The sequence below is a fragment of the Sus scrofa genome, chromosome 15 (genome assembly GCF_054392235.1).
Source record: "Sus scrofa isolate SSC_HxYL_T2T_F1_AM1 chromosome 15, Sscrofa_HxYL_maternal_Yorkshire_Landrace_v2.0, whole genome shotgun sequence".
In the NCBI taxonomy this organism is placed as follows: Eukaryota; Metazoa; Chordata; class Mammalia; order Artiodactyla; family Suidae; genus Sus; species Sus scrofa.
In genome coordinates this window covers 150,614,192-150,634,165 of record NC_139397.1, presented here as the reverse complement: position 1 = coordinate 150,634,165, position 19,974 = coordinate 150,614,192, and the positions used below count along the sequence as shown (strand labels likewise).

The following is a 19,974-nucleotide window of genomic DNA, read 5'->3' as shown; positions in this document are numbered from 1 at the left end:
TTTCTACTCCTGCGTTCCCTCTTCTTACTTTTAGAGAAAAGAAACCACGAGGTCATGACGATGTGGTTGATACAAGAACAGAGTTCTGGGATCACCATGAACGTGACCGTTTAAATCTTCTTTTCTGAGGTTGTAGGATTTCAAGTAAATTCAAAGATCCGACCAGGGGTGTTATAACACACAGAAAGAGGGCATTTGGTCCCACCTTCAGGGTGTCGCGCGGCAGCTTGCATCACTTTTATAAACTGCCCCTTCTAAATTGGCGAGGACATGGTACATCCCATTGGGAGAGCCTCCGTGTTCCTCCAGCCCTGCAGCCTGACCTCACCCCCTGCACGTCGGCCTCTGCGCAGCCCCTCTGCTGTCCGCGCAGACTGGGGAACAGGAATGCTTCTGCTTGCGGAAAGATTCACCTCCGTGCCGCAGACGCTTAGAAGAGCATCATCCCTGATGAGGGGCGTGTGCTCAGCACACACACAGGCCATGTCCCTGAGCCTGAGCGCACACCGCTCCCTGCACGGTGGGCCAGTCAAGTAAGAGATGAGTTCCTGGGGCAGGGAACAGGGACTTTACTCAGAAAACCAGCAGAGGTGGTGGACTCGCATCCCAAAGAACCGTCTTGTTTGAGTTAGAATTCGGGCTTCTTTTATCCTAAAAGGGGAGGAAACATTTCCAGTTTCCCCATCAGACTCCATAGGGCTGTGTTCCTTTCTTCCTGCCTGCAGCCACCCACAGGTTCGGCCGGTCAGGAGGTTTCCTGTGAGCTAAACAAAGCTATTTGAGCGTAGTGCTCGTTCCTGGGAGGCAGGTTCCCAGAGATGGGCCATTATGTGCAATAGATGGGCAACATCCCTGGGGTGACGAGCTTGTAATGGGGTACAAAGCTTCTTCCCTATTACATGCTTAATCTCAACTGTGATGTCCAGGCTTTATTGTCTTTAAAAATGTGGCGAATTAGGGTGTTCCTGCTATGGCACAGTGGGTTAATGATCAGGCTTGGCTCTGTGATATTGCCAGTTTGACCCCCAGCCCAAGGCAGAGGGTTAAGGAACTGGCATTGCCACACCACGTAGGTCACAGATGTGGCTTGGATTTAATCCCTAAAAAAGGAAAAAAAAAATGCCAAATCATATACCAGAATGGTGCATACGATTAAGAAGTACTTTGATGAATCACTTGCATTCTTGAATTCCCTTTGATCTTTGAATTTCAAAAACATTTATTTTTGGAATTAAAAACCCTTAGCACCCCAGCCCATCTTTTATTTCTCAGTTGTTGAGATACCCTGAGAATCCAAAGGATGAGTCCTGGCTCGTTGTTACAGATTTTTATGATTTTGGAACTGTGCCAGGTGGAATACTATTCAGCCATTAAAAAGAGGGAATCCTGGGACATGCTGCAGGATGGATGTACTTTGAGGACATTATGCTAAGTGAAACAAGACAGTCACAAAAAGACAAGTACTGTGTGATTCCATCTTTATGTGGGAGCTCACGTCGTCAAACTCAGAAATGGGAAGTAGAACGGTGGTTGCCAGGGGCTGGGAGAAGAGAATGGGCAGCTGTTCAATGGGTATGAAGTTTCAGTTTGCAAAATAAATTTCCCCAGAGCAGTTGTACAACCATGTGACTATATTTACCGTCACCGAATGGCATACCTAGAGATGGCTCCAATGATAATTTTTATTCACTGTGTTTTTCACCACAATTTAAAACTTTTTAAATTCTCCAAGACATTGAAATGTATAGTGAGGGTCTGTAGGCGTCCTATAGGAATCACGTTACTCACCAAATGGCCAAAAAATACAAGTTAAAAATTAAATGAGATACCGTATTTCACTGAATCTAAGATGCTATTGATTATAAGACACGTCATGGTTGAAAATGAAAGAAAATATTTGGACAAATTAACCAAAAATACATCCTTCTTGTAATACACATCCATCCGTAATTTCAGGTGCGTTAAACTGTGAAAAATATGCGTCTCAGAACTGGTGATAGAAGGTAACTTGTATCTGTCTTAGACGGGGGTAAAGTTTTTTCAAGTTATAATTTTAGCAGGAGTGTGACGGGATGTTGATTCTCATACAGAGTGAGTTAAATGGGTTCAGAGTTCCTGAAAGATCTTTAACAAGGGAGTTCCCTAGCAAGCTGGTGGTTAAGAACCTGGTGTTGTCCCTGCTGTGGCTCAGGTTACTGCTGTGACATGGGTTCAGTCCCTGGCCCAGGAACTTCTGCATGCCACAGGTGCACCCCAAATTTTTTTTTTTAAAAAAGGCTCTTAACAACATGCAACACAATCATGGAAATATATCCTAGTCCCCCCCCCCTTCTATTTCTACCTTAAGGAAATCATCAGAAATAAAAGTGTATGTGCATGGAAGTTTCCTATGGTGTTGTTTTTAATAATGAAAGATTGGAAATAAACAAGTCTAGTGTTCTAGAGTAAGGATGGAATTAAGTGCTTTACGGTGAGCCTACATCAATGTGGTGATGTGCCACCACTGAAAACATGTTCAGGACTGACTTTTTTGAGTTTTATTAGGCTTTGTTCATAGAATTACCTGGTGCCGTTAAAACGTTTATTGTTGAGGAAATGTAACAGTATTTGCTATTCTCCTATTTGCTATTCTTTTTTATAGATTTTTAAAAATTGACATATAATTTTTTTGGGTGATCAAATTTATTTTTGGTTTAAATTTCATTTACTTTGTTTTACTGTAATTTACACAAGAGACTGCCAAGTAAACTAGATATTTTACATTCACCACACATTCCCTCAAATCTCCACAGTTGTTAGGAAAACATTAAAATGCATGCACCGGGCTCTCATTTCCCCGTGCGCCCAAGCTCCCAGCGATGCTACAGACGCCCGCGAGAGTTAAGTTCAGTGAAAGGAGAGGGCTAGACTCTTTATTTCACAAAATCAGCAATAATCTTCTTCGCATCAAACACGTTGCAGACAGTGGTTCTGCTTTGACAAAACGTATGTCACAGCAGTGCCCGGAGAGTACACCTCAGTCTGGATCCTGAGTACACGAGGACATGTGCGACGTGGGGTCTGCAGCCGAGGACACCAGGACATCGCAGTGAGGCACTGAGCCTAATATCCTCGTCTGTCACCGCAGTCCCTTCAGTGGGGACGCAGGACACGTGGGGAAACAATAAGCAGGGAGGGGCAGGACTGTCCGCAAAGCAGAGCACTAACGTGAGATGAGCACAGGGGCTGGCACGTCGGAGGAGGAACTGGAGCTCAAGGGAGACAGTTTGGAACCTGAAGGCTTCCACAGTATCATTCTATTCAAGCTTCCGGGACTGACGGGGTACAAACTGGATTTGGACAGCGGACGCTGATAAAAATCTTACCTAACTATTGTTCCTTTCTTATTAAAAAAAGAAGAAGAAGAAAGAAAAAGGAGGCAGCAGCAGCTTCTCTCCAACGTATTTACGCTTACTCAGGACCAGCTCCTACATGAGCACATCCCAGCGGGTGCAGGTGCCCGGGCCCTGGCAGGGCCTCCCACCCGTGTGCAGACAAGCCTAGTGCTGCCTCTGGAAGTCTTCCTATCTCTGAGACAGCCTCTCCCCCTTAAAGTGTATTTCAAAAGAACAAAACATTATCACTGTCTATGTTCGACCGTGTAAGCTGTGAGGAATCTCGATCATTTGCATAGTTTTCAAGCTGTAATTTCAGAAGACAGTCATTTCGGAAAAGACTCCATGGAAGTGCTGTACTTCCAGTCTTTCTAAACAGCCTACAGGGCTATTAATTTCTTCATCAGTTTCTTTGCTTGCCTAACAGGAGTTTGAAAGTTGTATAGTGTTTGTTATAAATCACGGACCGTCATTTCCATTTTGGCTAGGTTTGATGTAGAAAGATACTTGAATAAGACACGAGAATCCAATAAAAAATGGAATTTTTTTTAAAAGGATCTTTTCCTCGGGGCAAACAAGTAAAAACTGGCCTGTAACTCTACTACTTACTAATAGATATTGTCCAATTTGGGTGGATAAGAATGAAAATCCAGAAACACATAATTATAAATACATTCAGAGATACATTCCAGATTCCTTGGAACTCCAAAAAGATTTTTAATAAATTTTTCTGTAGGAGTCTGTTGATTATGGGACTAAAATTAAAAATTTTGCGAGACTGATTTAAAAGAACAGAAAAGTGATAAAAGGCTGTATCTATTGGTCCACAACTTGCCATTTATGAAACACACCAGCTAGTATTGCATTGCAGTCAATTTATCCATTAGTGGTATTACTCTGATAATTATTAAAATCTGTTCCAGGTATATACATTGAAAATATTTTCTTTTGCATTCTTTCTGAAGATAGGTACAGTACTTTGGAGAAATTGTACTAATCCCTTCAGTATGTTTGTATGTACATGTATACACAAGTGTGTGTATTTTGATCTGCAGCTCTACGTGCATTTTATATACAGCTACAGATGGACACACACAAACATATATACACACACGTGGTTGGGACCCGAGCCTATGGGCACATAACCACAAGCACACGTCTGGAAACGTCGACACTGCAAGACATGGTCAGAGTCTTCTTCACTCATCACCGGCTGCACTTGTTCCCCTTACTTGACCTTGATTACGTAATGTTTCTAGTTCCTTCCGGGTTTCATCGTCCGTTCTTCTAATGTCTTCCATTGTCAGATCAATCCACTTGGCGATCCAACAAAAAAGTTGGCGATGAAAGTTTGTAAATACCCTTTTTTCTTGCTTCTGAATGAAGTTTTCTACTTTGCTTTGCAGTCCCCACCACTTGAACTTGATGGTCACCAGCTTATAGGCACACATCTGAGGACAGTCAGGGTTGTTTGCCAGCTCCTTCTTCCAGTTGGGTCCCAAAGGGCCTCTCTTGGTCTTGACGGACTGGAACAATGCTGGGTCTTCATCGGCTTTGTAGTCTGCTGGTTCAACTGGACTTCGATCTGCAGTATCCGTGTACAGTATCAGCAGTTTTCCATGTGTTCGGATCTAAACCATGTACATTTTCTAATGTTCCCAAGTCTGGTCTGTGCCATGTTTCAGTTTTAATGAAGAAGCCACCTTTCGTGTATTCATTCGTTACAGTTGTTCTGCAGTCGGGGATGCGTTCCAGGCTTTCTCGTGAAACACCAAGGAGCCCTCGGGAGCATCATCCTCACGAATGCAGGAACTTTGCTCTTTAAGGGATAAATTTTGTGTGTATACTGTCCCTTTTCTCCATCCTTTTCATAAGGTTCATTCCTTAAAACCTCAGTTCCTTCGCCACCACCAGTCTCATTCTTACTGGCTTCTGCAACAGAGCAAAGCTGCCCATCCTGATGCTCCTGAACAGAGCATGGCAGAACCACCCGGCTCCTGAGGGGGCTCCTCTCTGTCTTCTGGAGGAGGGCATCTTCTTTAAGGTCTCCGGTCCACTGGGTGGAGAGTGCTCAGCCTTTAGGTGTGGATTTTGTTGTTTTTAGGAGAGAAGCTGAGCTCCAGTCCTTCTATCCCACCGTCTTAAGCCGGAATCCTAAAAACGGTCTGAAATATAATAGATGTACAGTGTTTCAGGTGTTTGGCAAAGCGATTCAGTTACACATTTTGTCACCCTTTTCCATTATAGGTTATTACAAGATAGTGAATAGAGTTTCCTGTGCTATAGAGTAGGTCCTTGTGGCTTGTCTGTTTTATGTATCGTAGTGTGTACCTGTTAATCCCACATTCTTAACTTATCCCTCCTCCTCTTCCCTTTTGGTGGCCAGAAGTTTGTTTTCTATGTCTGAGAGTCTGTTTCTGCTTTGTAAATAAGTTCCCTTTTGATGACGTGAAAATGCTCAGAGTCAAAATACAGGGTTTAGATTATACATATAATATGATTTCAACGAAATATATATACACATCCATGCACATATAAAAGAAAGAAAGGGAATATACCAAGTTTAAATCATGCTTGTTTTTTAATATCAGGACTTTGGGAAGTTTTTTTTTGGTCTTAATTGTCTGTATTAGCCAAAAATGTTTCAATTTTACTGCATTAACTGGGAAAAAAGGCACACATTTAAAAATAAAAGCAAAGGGCCACAGCATGTTATCAGTGTTTTCTTTTAAGCTCTCCAAATTGTTTGGTATATAGGTACCCAGATGATCAGGTAAAGATACAAAATTATTCCTCTGTTCTACCCAAAAGAGACACACAGATATGAGATGTAATGATAAAAACAATGGTTATCTCCAATTTTCTACCTTAAAAGTTACACGAGCAGTCAGAAGATTCCATCCAAGATAATCCAGATTTAACATGAAATTCTATGTAAGAAGCAGTTTTGACTCAACAATTTCCACTTAATTTAATTCTACTTTACCAAACGTCTCCTATGCGTAATGTGCCAGAAACTTAGGGAATGGCCAGATGCGATTTTTTTATCCTCAAGTCTTAGCGACTTCCACTGATACCACATAAAGATAGAATTACATGTATTTTACTGTAATTTTTCTGTTGTACTTTGTAGTTTATATCTGCTCAGCTCAAATAAAAGAAGTCTGTTTTAATTTTCCAGCAGTACAGAGTTTGGACAGTAGAAGGAGGCTAGCTTGTCTGTTTTGTATTAAATGTGACTTTCTCCAGTTTGCTTTTTTTCCAAGCATGTCTTCTCTTGGTATTACGTGTTCTATGAAATTTTACACCATCGAGAAGTATATGGATTCAATTGTTAAAAGAATGGTGTCTTCTGTTCGCTGGCTGATAACCATAAAAATCCGTTACCCCAAATCCTAGAAATGTTTTCAATTAAATAGATTTTCCACTATATCACTAATTAAGATACTGTCTACTCATTTTAAAATTTCATTTTTCCATTATTTTATTTTGTTACATCATGTCAGTGTATAAGCCACCGACTTCTCTAATCAAAACAGTATTTTTATCTTTATGGGAAGCTTGGCTTGTTTCCAGGGGTGGCTGTTTAGTAACTGAAACCAGAATTAGAGCAAGAGGTATCATTACATCCTCATTCCTGACCCAGTGTTTCCTTTACCATTAGCCCATAAATTACGTTTTGATATTGCCATTTTAAATATTTATATCCTAAAATCTACAAAGGAAAATAAATAGCACTCTAAAAATTCATGTGCAGTTATTTTAATTGGCAGAGTCAATGGAGTGGAGTGGCTCTAGAAGGAACTTAATGAAGGTAATCCATTTCTTTCTGTGGATCTCTTTGAAATAACGTATCCTGCAGCCATGACCATGGTGTATTTTATGTTACCCTCAAGCTATCAATGTTTGCATGGGAATAAAGAACACTAGGGGTCACTTATTAAAGAGGAAGAACTGTCACTTGGAAATGCATCAGCTAAATCCTCCAAGTGCCATAAAACCCTGCTCCCCTTCCAATGCGAACATGAAACTAGCTCCATTATAAATTATGTTTTGGTCAATAAATTAGGCTTCTTTCTTATTAACAAATAACCCCAGGTAGGAGTGTGGGCACCCAAGGAGCGCCTCTAAAAGGCAGCTCCTCCTGAGGCTTCCCTGGGAGACTGCCCCTGGAAGCCCCAATGAGCCAGGAGTCAGGATGAAGCGCTTTTTACCGTCACCCTTTGATTTCAACCCCAGACCACGTCATCCAGCTTGGTCCTGTGCATTCGACGTTATATTTGGCTGCAAATGATGTTTGGTGGTTTCTAGGAGCGAATGTATTACCAAAAAAGATTCACCGTGATTTATGGGGGTTTTGTCTTGCTTTTAGTTTTATTTCACTCCTTAAATGCAAAAAAAGAAAAGCTGTGCCTCAGTGTCTTGGGGCCACAGCATCTTAGAAATGAGTGCGCGTCACCCTGCCTGGGGCGGGGGTGGGGGCATTGAAGGGTTGCCCCGTTCGGTTGACAAAGAGGCGGCTGGGGTGGCCTGAGGTGGGGGCACTTGGAGGCACACCCTCGCCCTCCCTCTGTGCCTCAGTTTCTCCTTCTGTAGAGCAAGAGCGTGCCACCTATTTCTCAGAGCTGTCGAAAGGGCTTCGGACCCAGCCTGGAGCTTGGACCTCCTTCAAGGAATGTTCATTGTCTTGGGAAATGACGTCCTGCTGTCACCATAACTGACTGATTTCCTAGGAAGGAAACCTATCAAGTGCAACCACCTTCCTCTGTAACAAAACACAACATATCTCAGCTTCAGAATATTTCAGCCAGTTGTTGCCTAAAATATGCAGGCCACTGGTTTCAAGATAGGAAGTGTCTTAGCCCTTGTTACTTGCTGCTCGGATTCATGAACTTGAAATCAGTCTGTTGAAAGTATAATATGAAAAGGCAGGGTCAGTGGAGAAGCCCACGGAGTCTGGGTCTACCTGCGTCTACCTTACGCAGGTGTGGAGGGAGATGTCACCAGATCCCTAAGACAGCAGTCGCCCCCCCCCCGCCCCCGCATATACTGTGTGTGTGTGTGCATTGCACCAGGAAAATGTTTGCTCACTGGGGAAAGGGGTGGTTAGTGTGCATGAAAAGCTCACAGGCTGGCTGAGCAAGGGGACCAGAGCCTGAGGAGGACGCCCTGAATAATCTTGTGATCTTAAAAGTCCACCCCAAGAGGCTTTGGGGAAAAAAAGAAAAGCTACCCTTTTCTTATCTGTTAAATAGAATTTTAGTCGGTAACTGAGAACCTTTAATTTGATTTTAAGTATTTTTATTTTTATTGACATTTAATAATGTGCAGTATCATTAGTTTCAGGTGTACATCATACTGATTTGATGTGGATACACATTCTGATTTTTTAAATGATGTTTACTTCTTCCTTTATAGCTGGTTTACAGGGCGCTGTCAGTTTTCTTTTGTGCAGCAAAGTGATCCAGTTGTACAGACATACATACATTCTTTTTTCTCATATGATCCTGCTCCATCACAAGGGACTAGATATAGTTCCCAGGGCTGTACAGCAGGATCCATTGCTTATCCACTCCAAAGACAATCGTTTGCATCTGTTAACCTCAGATTGAAATGGTCACCACGCAAAGTGGTTACAGTATTAGTGACAATATTTGCTATGCTGTACATTCACTCCTGTGACTTATTTAGTTTATAACTGGAAGTTTTTATTTCCCAATCCCTTTAGTCTGTTTCTCCCGCCACCCCCTGACCCCGCTCCTCTGGCCACTACCAGTTTGTGTCTGCCCAGTGAGTCTGTTTCTGTCTTATTTTGATGTTCATGTGTTTTATTTTTAGACTCTACATGTAGAGAAATCATAAGGTGTTTGTCTTTATCTGACTTGTTTCACTTAGATAATACCCTCCAGGTCCATTCATGTTGCCACAAATGGCAAGATTTCACTCTTTTTTATGGCTAAGATTCCAGTGTGTGTGTGTGTGTGTGTGTGTGTGTGTTCATTCACTTATTCATCTTTTTTTCATCATCTCTGGATGGACACGTGTACATTGCGTCCATATGTTGGCTAGTATAAATAATGCTGCAGTGAACATAGATCTTTTGGAGTTAGTGTTACTACTTTTCTTTAGATAAATAGCCAGAAGTGGTAATTCTATTAGGTAAATAGCCAGAAGTGGGAATTCTATTAGATAAATAGCCAGAAGTGGGAATTCTGTTTTTAATTTTTTGAGAAATCTATATACTGCTTTTTATAGTGGTTGCACCAATATGCATTCCCACCAAGAGTGTGCAGGAGTTCCCTTTTCTCCACATCTTCACCAACACTTTTTTTTTTGTTTTTTTGATAATCCTCAATCTGACAGGTGTGACGTGGTATCTCACTGTGGTTTTGATTTGCATTTTCCTGATGATTAGTGGCGCTGAGCATCTTTTCTTGTGTCTCTGTTGGCCGTCTGTATGGCTTCTTTGGAAAAGGGCCTATTCATGTCATCTTCTCACTTTTTAATCAGGCTGGATTTTGATATTAGATGGCATAAGTTATTTATATATTTTGGATCTTAACCCCTTTTCAGATATATAATTTGCAAGTATTTTCTCTCGCTCAGTAGGTTGCCTTTTAGTTTGGTTGAGAATTTCCTTTGCTGTGAAAAAGCTTCTTAGTTTTATGTACTACCATTTATTTACATCTGCTTTTGCTGCCTTTGCCAAAATAATATCATTAAGACTGATGTCAAAGAGTTTACTGCCTATGTTTCCTTCTAGGAGTTTTATGATTTCAGGGTTTACATGCAAGTCTTTAATCCATTTCTAATTTCTTCTATATGGTGTGAGGTAGGGGTCTAGGTTCACTCTTTTGCATGTAGCTATGCAGTTTTCTCACCACCATTTATTGAAGAGACTCTCTTTTCTCTCTTTTATGTTTGTGCCTCCTTTTTCATAGATTAACTGACCCTATGTGTGTGGGTTTATCTCTGGGAAGTATTTATTATTATTTGTATTCTGTGTTATTCTTGCCACAGGCCTTTGGGACACTGGGACAGCAGAAACGAAGAAAATAATTCTCTTCCTTTTCTCACCTGATCTTGGGATTCTTTCATCCATATTCTAGGGGCAGGATATGTGCCTTTATTTATCTGGGATTAGGACCCATTACAGAGTCCTTTGGCAAAGCACAGTAGAGCACCCAAGGCCGGGAACGCTGGAGCCACCCTGCCTGCGTTCAGACTCTGGTTCCGTCATTTACTCGCCCTGTGAACTGGGGTGATGATTTGACGTTTTGGTGCCACGATTTCCACGTGTGCAAAATGGAGACCATGCTAGAACCTAGACCCTAGACATAGTTAGGTATTAAAGATATTGGTATCTACAAAGCATTCCAATTTGTGTCTGGTACATTGTACCCAGTAAGCACTAGATAAATGCTTGCCCGCTTTTTTTTTTCTTTCTTTCTTTTTTTGAAATGGCTTGAGTTTCCCTCATGGTGCAGTGGAAACAAATCTGACTAGGAACCATGAAGTAGCAGGTTCAATCCCTGGCCTCGCTCAGTGGGTTAAGGATCTGTCGTTGAGGTGAGCTGTGGTGTAGGCTGCAGACATGGCTCAGATCCCGCATTGCTGTGGCTCTGGCGTAGGCCAGCAGCTGCAGCTCCAATTCGACCCCTAGCCTGGGAACCTTCATAGGCCACAGGTGTGGCCCCCAAAAAAGAAAAAAAAAATGACTTATAATTATGGATTTAAATGCTCACATTATTCATGATTCAAAAATGCTTATTGAATTGCCATGTTTTGCTGGTTTAAGTCAGCCAGGATCAAATGGTTAATATCATGATGTTGGCAAGGTGAGGAAAGAAAGGCTCTGTTGTACTCTGTTGCGGGGAGAGTGTATCAAACATGCAGCCTTTTTGTAAGGAAGCTCAGCAGTGTCTGTAAAAATTACAAATGTACGTTTTTTTAAAGTGTAATCTAAGAGTTCTCGTGACTCAGTGATTAACGAACCTGACTAGTATCCACAAGGATGTGGGTTCGATCCCTGGCACCACTCAGTGGGTTAAGGATCCGGCGTTGCCGTGAGCTGTGGTATAGGTTGGACACGGCTCGGATCCCGAGTTGCAGTGGCTGTGGTGTAGACCAGCAGCTACAGTTCCAATTCAACACCTGGCCTGGGGACCTCCATATGCTGTGTGTGTCGCCCTAAAAAGACAAAAGACAGAAAAAAAGTATGATCTATAGTACCCATAAGAAAAACACTTCCAGACAAAATATTTTAAGCCAGAAGAAACCTATCAGATGCAGCAAAGCATAGAGGGTGAAAGCAGGGATTCTGGAAGTACATGCTTCAGGTCAAAGCCCCAGTCTGCTACTTCCTGCTGTGTGACCCTAGAGAAGTTCCTTGACCTCTCTGTGCCTCAGTTTCATTTCTTCATGTATAAAATGAAGATAGTCATGGTACCCACACAAAAGCCTGTTTATTATGAGGAATAAATTAGTTAATATTTGTAAACTGCAGCGTTCCCTTGTGCACTTCCAGTTAAGGATCGGACCTTGTCACTGCTGCGGCTCAGGTTGCTACTATGGCGCAGGTTTGATCCCTGGCCCAGGAACTTCCACATGCCATGGGCGAGGCCAAAAAAAATTCTGTAAACCACTTAAAATAGTGTCTCACAAACCTTCAATGCTGTCAAAGTATTTATTTTAAAACATTTTAAAAGAAAGTAGGACACAAAAGGAGCAAATTAAGCTCCCCCCAGTAATTACAAGCTCAACTCTACTGTTCAAGGCCAGCTCCTAACTCAGCAAATTTTAAAACTACTAAAATGTTTTAGAAATTAGGTTTAGCAGGCTAGAAATTGCTTGATTGTTTGGCATCCACTGAAATTGTGGCATCCTACAATAAAGATTTACCGTAACTGGAGTATGAGCAGAGGGCAAAAGAAAACCATCAGCTCTGCCTGTCCACACAGCCTTTATTCTCCTTCTCCTGCTAGATGCATCTGTCTGAGAAGGTGTATTTGTATAAACACGATATACAAATATAGATATTTTACTCTGAAATGAAGTGACGGATCAAAGCGGCTCATTCTCATAAACTGGAACACACACACACACACACACACACACACACACACACGATCTTAAAATGGACCGACGGAGCCGTTTACTCCACAGCAGGAAGCATTCCACATGCAAAATTAGAGCAAGAAGCATGGAGCGGCCTCTGAACGCTCCCTAATGATGCTGATGCGGGCTGTGTTCCGAGGCCACGTTCGGCTAATTAATCTCCGCATTGACGACGGCAAGAGATTTCACAGGACTGTCACTTGTTGGAACAGACCCTGTCCCTTCCTCTCACTGCTCCCTCTTCACCTCCAGTGACGCCAAAGCACCAGGACAAAGCAGAACCCCCCGAGAACACGAGCTTCCCAAGAAAGTCGCCAGCAGTAAGTCACTTATTATTTGCACTTATTATTTGACTGATAAATTGAATAGATTGTCGTTTGGACAGATGTCCATTTTATCTTACTAATTTGAACAAGGATTTTTTAAGACCAAAGCCCATCAAACATTAGATAAGCATTTTAAGTTAATGGACCGTGGCGTCATTTCTCCACAGACCCAAGAAGCATCATCTTATGTCCTGTTTTTACAGCTACATCAATTATTAATATGTATATTTTTGCTGACGGAGGACCTTTCTATAAGCGTAGGTTTCGTTATCCAGTTCTGGGTCATTAACTGTGGAAAGCTTGTAAATATAACGGTTTATTCACATGGGAAGCCTTCATTAAGATGCATTATTCTACAGCTGATGTATTTCAGCCTATGGTGTCGTATCGTGTTCTGTTTCCTTTTAATATTCGTAATTTATTTTTAAATGAGTTGCTGTTTATGCGGCAAGTTAACAAATTTGAATTCCATATGACCAAAGTTGCTAAAGAGGAAAGGCTGTTTTAGCCCAAAGGAACAGCTGCTCATTAACATAGGACCTAAATATATTTATAACCTTTACATTCAAAAGCAACTAGAGAAAGAAGCTGCAAATGACCCCAAATGTATTTTTGTCAGAGAGAGTCTATCTAGAGGAACACGCTTGAATGCACCCATATTAACAGCCCAGCATGGTGTAATAGAGAAACACAGAGCTGGAGGCGTCGGGAAACCTGATGCTGGCTCCTTCGTTAACGTCGGATGGGCGGGATGACCACCGGGTGATGGACCTCGCTGTCCCCAGCTATTCAAGGGGATAGTCCCGTCCTTAGTTCTATCTCAGAAGATGGGTGTGGAGGTCCCGTGGTGGCTCAGCAGTAACAGACCCAACTAGTACCCATGAGGACGCAGGTCCGATCCCTGGTCTCATTCCGTGGGTTAAGGATTGGTGTTGCTGTGGCTGTGGTGGAGGCCAGCAGCTGTAGCTCCAATTGGACCCCTCGCCTGGGAAGGTCCATATGCTGCGGGCGGGGCCTAAAAAGACATACACACACACAGATGGATGTGACATTCATAAAGAAATGTAGAGAAGGAACGTATGGGCCAGAGCACTGAGCCAATTACGAAAATCTGGGGAGAGCTGAGAAACCTGTGTTTCTGTCAGAGATCATGGAGGTGTCAGGACGTTGGCTGGACACTTGACACAGAGCCCTTAACAGGATACCAGTCAGAGTGGCCTGCGCATTAATTCACGTTCAGGGATTCCAAGGGGAGGAGGCCCAATTAAATAAACCACAGTTCGTATGTGTGAATCTGTGAAAAAAAATCTGACTCACATAAGAACAGTGTAATTGGGGAGCAATATCCTGTGATTCATTGATTCATACCAGAGTTCCCCGGTGGCTCAGCAGGTTAAGAACCCGACATAGTGTCTGTGAGGATGCGGGTTTGATCCCTGGCCTCGCTTAGTGGGTTGAGGATCCAGCGTTGCTCTGAGCTATGGCATAGGTCACAGACGTGGCTTGGATCTGGTCTTGCTGTGGCTCTGGTATAGCTCTGATTCAACCCCTAGCCCAGGAACTTCCATATGCAGCAGTTGCAGCCATTAAAAAAAAAAAAAAAAGAATCATACATACCGTTTACGCAAGACTTCAAAAGGATTTTACATATTCATCAACGAAATTTGGGTAGCAGAGATACATTTTAACATCTTCATGAAAACGATTGACTTTAAAATAGTCATTGGAGAGATCATATAAATATTTCTGTATGAATTACAATCTTGTATTTCATGACAGTGGGAATGAAAAATATTACCTGAAGATATAAGAATTGGATACTTCTTTAAATGATTAAATAAAGGGAATTCCTATCTCTTTATTTTGACACCAAATAGATTATATAAAGTCATGGCTGTGAGCACGTGTCTATTGAGGCAATTTAGATCGCTGGCTTTTAAAAAAACATTGCTCTTCAAAATGATTCTAGATTCATTTTTAAAGGAGTTTTAGGGGAGTTCCCATCGTGGCTCAGCAGTTAACGAACCCAACTAGTATATGTGAGGTCGTGGATTCGATCCCTGGCTTTGCTCAGTGGGTTAAGGATCTGGCACTGCTTTGAGCTGTGGTGTAGGTCATAGATGTGGCTCAGATCCCGTGTGGTGTAGGCCTGCAGCTACACCTCTGATTTGACCCCTAGCCTGGGGACTTCCATAAGCCACGGGTGTGGCCCTAAAAAGCAAAAAAAAAAAAAAAAAAAAAGGCAGTTTTAGGGGATTTTTTCCTATCAAAAGTTTTACCTTCTTATGTTCTTATTCTACTAAACATAGACAATTGTCTTATTTTGGTAGACACTCGAGTGCCTATTTTTATCAAGTATTACATGTGTAGCTTGACATTCCTCTGGCTACAATTTTTTTTGGACATGGTGTGGAAAGTATCCTAACGTCTCGTCTATCGAAGGAAATCTTGGTGACTCATTTCGCTCAGGTTTCGGCTGAAACGCCCTCCTGCCACCCCCTCCTCTTTCCCTCTTCTCCCAGGAACAGTCTGTTTCAATGAGCCCCCCTCCCCCCAGAAGAATGTGCGCCCTGCCCTGACCCCCGGGAAGGGCACAGGTCCATCCCCTGCCTTAGGGATAAACAGGGAGGGTCTCGGCTTCCTTGCGCTGGGTGAGCACCCGCGCCCTTCTGCAGAAGGAAGGAGCCTGGTCGGGATCTCCCAGGTGACCCTCACCAGCCAGCAGTCGTGTGGATGGTGTGTACCCATGATGTGATGTGAAAATGGCACTTTATCTCCACGGCCTTTCTCTCAATAACCCATGATCCCAGTGTGATGGTACCAGCTAGAGCTGTGTGTCGGTATAATTAATTGGTTCCCTTATAAATCTGTGTGTTTTATCTCCATGCATTTGAAAATGTTATTTCATCCGTAGGCGTCCCCAGACCGACAGAGGTCTCTGAGGTGCAGAATAGGTTGAGAACCGCTGCTCCGTCCGGGAGAGCATTAGACAATTCTCCTTGCCCGCTCCAGCCCGTCGCCTCCCTGCTACCCACGGCCCACGTCCTCTTTCCCCTTCACAGCCTCGGCTTTTATTGTTCCCTTTTCCTGGAAGAGGAAAATGCGTTTACGCTTCTGAGTCAGCGAAAATCTTTAGGGGTTCGTTAGTTTTGCCCTGGATTCTGAGGCCTCTGTATCCATTCCACCCCTCGGAGCCTCTTTGAGAAGAAGGGCCACAGACGGCGGGCAGTGGGTAGGATGCAGCCGACCGACGAGTCTCGGACAGCTGGGTTCTAGTCTTGGATGTCCCCGGGGCTGTGCTGCTGATGCTTGACCACAGCTCTCTGCAAAGAAATGAATGCGTATCTATTCATACCTATGTTTATTATCATTTCATTGCTGTGAGTATCACACACGGTTTACAAATAACAGTAAGATATACATGACGCTTCGTGGCCCATTCCACACAGCCATGGAGTCTCACGAAATACTTTCCCTGATGTTTACTGAACCCTGTTGTCTGTTGTCCATCTGCGGTTGCAACGGACACGTGGATGTCGTTCCAGTAAGAACATCGGTTGACATTTTCACGTGCGTGAGTGGGGAAGGTGAAAGTGAGTCACGAGGAGGTCCTGTCGCGGTGGTGCAGTGGTTAACGAATCCCACTAGGAACCACGAGGTTGTGGGTTCGATCCCTGACCTTGCTCGGTGGGTTAAGGATCCGGCATTGCCATGAGCTGTGGTGTAGGTCGCAGACTCGACTCGGATCCCGCGTTGCTGTGGCTCTGGCGTAGGCTGGCAGCTACAGCTCCGATTCAACCCCTAGCCTGGGAACCTCCGTATGCCATGGGAGCAGCCCAAGAAAAGGCAAAAAGACCAAAAAAAAAAAGAGAAGAAAGAAAGTGAGAGAAATCTATACCTGAATAACACTCATTCAGCCTATCTTTTAAGTCAAGGACTCCTTTGCTGAATCAGATGATACTGGAAAAATATTTCCTCACCGTTGTGTACTAGTCGCGATGTAATGGATACAGACTTACACTGGCATGTTTATCTGTATTATTTTCTCTACCACTGTCTTCGGTCTACATGAGCCAATCACGACCGTAAATCAAGTCCTCGTTTAGAGCATTTGCTCATTTCAGTGGTGGAAAATGTTCCATCATAGCCAACGTCAAGCTACGAACCTGAATGAACACAGAAAAATACACTCAGGAGTACAGCATTATACAGTGTGTCCACCATGGAGATACAATAGACAACACTGAGAACATAAATGACAAACCCGACTAGGATCCGTGAGGATGTGGGTTCCATCCCTGGCCTTGCTCGGTGGGTCAGGGTTCCAGCGTTGCATGAGCTGTGGTGTAGGTCACAGATGAATCTCAGATCCCACGTTGCTGTGGCTGTGGTGTAGGCCAGCAGCTACAGCTCTGACTCGACTCCTTGCCTGGGAACCTCCATGTGCCATGGCTGTGGCCCTAAAAAGACAAAAATAAATAAATAAATGAGAATGAAATCCAGTAAGAAGAATTACAAAATGATGAGTTTTTAGTATTGATAACTTGGATTGTTAACATAATTTAATCATAAGTTTATGTAATTTAGCACTTAAAAATAACTGTGCTCATCAACAAGCTTGCAAAATTCCTGGAAAATCTATCAGATGGATCTCAGAGTCTTCACAGGCTGGCTCCAGCACACCACTGACTTTGTCCTTAATTCGCACGACGAGATCTGAGCCAAATCTCTGAACTCCTTAGAGCTCAGGATCTTGACCTCATGCCTGTGACTCCAGGTACCACAAGCCTCATGCATGTTCTCCTTCTCCAAGTTCCTTTTAATTCTTTCCATCCAAGCCCTCGAGGCAGTGCTTTTGTCGATTATCGGACTCTGTTCCCTACTATGAGGTACGTACTCTCATCCTGCCAACTTCATTTCCTTAGGGAGTCTGAAGAACAGGAGCTGTGTTCCAAAGTGACTTGGTATCTTCTGCCAGCACTGCCTTCCGGAGACGCTGGACCCGTTCCGAGCATTTGTTTGGTGTGCGGTAGCCAAGCGTTGTTTTCTTGCTGATCAGCAGATGTCAAGCGAGAACGTTCTCAGGATAGGATAGAACAGAGTTAGAGTGGATGTCTGGACCAGCTGGAAGCTTCCTTCCCTGGAGGTCTCTAACAATAGGGGGGTGTTTTCAGAGTGGATTTTGGCGTCATTTTTCTTAAACTCAGAACACTCACACTCTTTTCATCAATTCTTGCTTCATTTACTTTCTCATTCTGTATTCTTTTCTCTCCCACTTGCTAAGAAGACTTGGAAAAGCTTTACTTTCTGTGACTTCAATGATATTTGAATGATTTACTGAATATGCATTATTTAAGCTAACCGTGTACCCCAGCCAGTGTCTGGGAAATGGAACAGAATGATCCCCAACCTTCCTCATGACAGCGAATCACTGCTTCAAGTCTCCTGCAAGACCTCATTCTGTTGTTCACTTTCTACTTCTCATGCGCCTTTGGTAAGACACTGTTGAAGATATCGACACATTTCCCCCCCACGCTTTTAGGGCCACACCCGTGGCATGTGGAAATTCCAAGGCTAGGGGTTGAATCAGAGCTGCAGCTGCTGGCCGACACCGCAGCCACAGCAACACTGGATCCAGCCACATCTGCGACCTACACTACAGCTCATGGCAACACGAGATCCTTAACCACTGAGTGAGGCTACAGATCAAACCCGCATCCTCGTGGATCCTAGTCGGATTCTTAACCCCCGAGCCACAATGGGAACTCCAACATATTTCCTAACGCCTAATATTTTTCACCAGCTCTGTGATCTTTATGACCCCAAGCCTTTTTTGCATTTTCAGAATCCACCTCCTTCCTTTCACGAAGTCAGCGATGCAGTGCTCCAGGCTGACAGGGTGGCCCACCTGAGGAACGAGGTGCAGATGAGGCACGAAGAGGAGTACAGGGACGCCTTGGTTACCATCCAGGACAACCTGAGGCTGATGGAAGGTCCTGACATCAAGGAGAACCTTCAGGATCAGATCCGGCATTGGTTCATCGAGTGCAGGTGAGCCAGAGCGCCGCCATCACCTGTCCCGACAGCCCCTCCGCAGTGGTTGATGGGTTTGGGGGGGTTCTTTTGGTTGGTGTTCTTGTATGTGTTCAAGCACAGAAACATGTTGATTCAGCATCATGTGGTTTTCTGACGTCATTTTAGTATTATTCTTTTGGCCATGCCTGCAGCCTACAAAGGTTCCCCAGCCTGGGATCAAACCGTCACCATAGCAGTAACCAGAACCACAGTGCTGACAATCCTGGATCATTAACCCGCTCAGCCACCGGGGAACTCCTCGCTTCATCTTAGAAAAGAGAAATGTCAAGGCTAAGAATTCAGAAAGAAATTCTTTTTTTAAAGAAATTTCTGGAGTTCCCTTTGTGGCTTAGTGGTTAACGAATCCGACTAGGAACCATGGGATTGCGGGTTCGATCCCTGGCCTCCCTCGGTGGGTTAAGGATCCAGTGTTGCTGTGAGCTATGGTGTAGGTTGTAGACGTGGCTTGGATCCCACATTGCTGTGGCTCTGGCATAGGCCAGTGGCTACAGCTCCGATTCGACCCCTAACCTGGAAACCTCCATATGCCACAGGAGCGGCCCTAGAAAAGGCAAAAGGACAAAGAAAAAAAATTTCTTTTTTCCCCCTTTAAAAAAATGCAGCCTATATAATACCTCTTTAATCACATGTGATTGAACCTCATGAGTCAGTGGCAACCCCAAGATGGTAGGATGTCACAGGCCAGGTCTGTGGGAAGGGCATCCAGCCACAAACACCTTCCTTGTGGGATTTGGTCTTAATTGATTGAGGCTCCAAATTCTCAGTCATGACCTTTCTCTGTCCCTCGGTGTTCCCTTGAGGCAGCTGCTGACTCTGGGCCCTGACACTTGGCCCCCAGGCCTCCCTGAAATGATGGGGGAGTAGCAGTTCTTGGGACAAGGCATCATGCATATTAAACCCTTCCTGTACCGAGAGTCTGCCGTAGTAGGTCTTCTTTGATGCTCTTGAGTGAAATGTTAACAAAGTGAAGCTTGTTTACGAAAGGTGGATTTGTTTGCAAAAGATGTCCTTCTTTATTAGAGAAGCGAGTACAACAACCAATGCGTAGAATGCAGTCCAGT

The 19,974-nt window shown here is 43.6% G+C and overlaps 1 protein-coding gene and 1 pseudogene across 2 annotated transcripts in view; one reads left to right on the top strand and one right to left on the bottom strand.

Annotated features, from left to right (window-relative positions):
* IQCA1 (IQ motif containing with AAA domain 1) overlaps positions 1 to 19,974 on the top strand; it is a 167,848-nt gene that overhangs the window by 25,501 nt on the left and 122,373 nt on the right. Inside the window, exons 1-2 of one of the 2 annotated variants that reach the window (XM_084998799.1) lie at positions 12,492 to 12,811; positions 18,663 to 18,868. In XM_084998799.1, coding sequence (XP_084854925.1) covers positions 18,744 to 18,868 — 125 coding nt within the window. In that variant the 5' untranslated portion in view covers positions 12,492 to 12,811; positions 18,663 to 18,743. Of the gene's footprint in view, positions 1 to 12,491; positions 12,812 to 18,662; positions 18,869 to 19,974 lie in introns of those variants that run through there. The other variant, XM_013984621.3, reaches the window with a different exon arrangement.
* On the bottom strand, positions 4,486 to 7,642 carry LOC102159338 (phosphatidylinositol transfer protein beta isoform pseudogene; annotated as a pseudogene).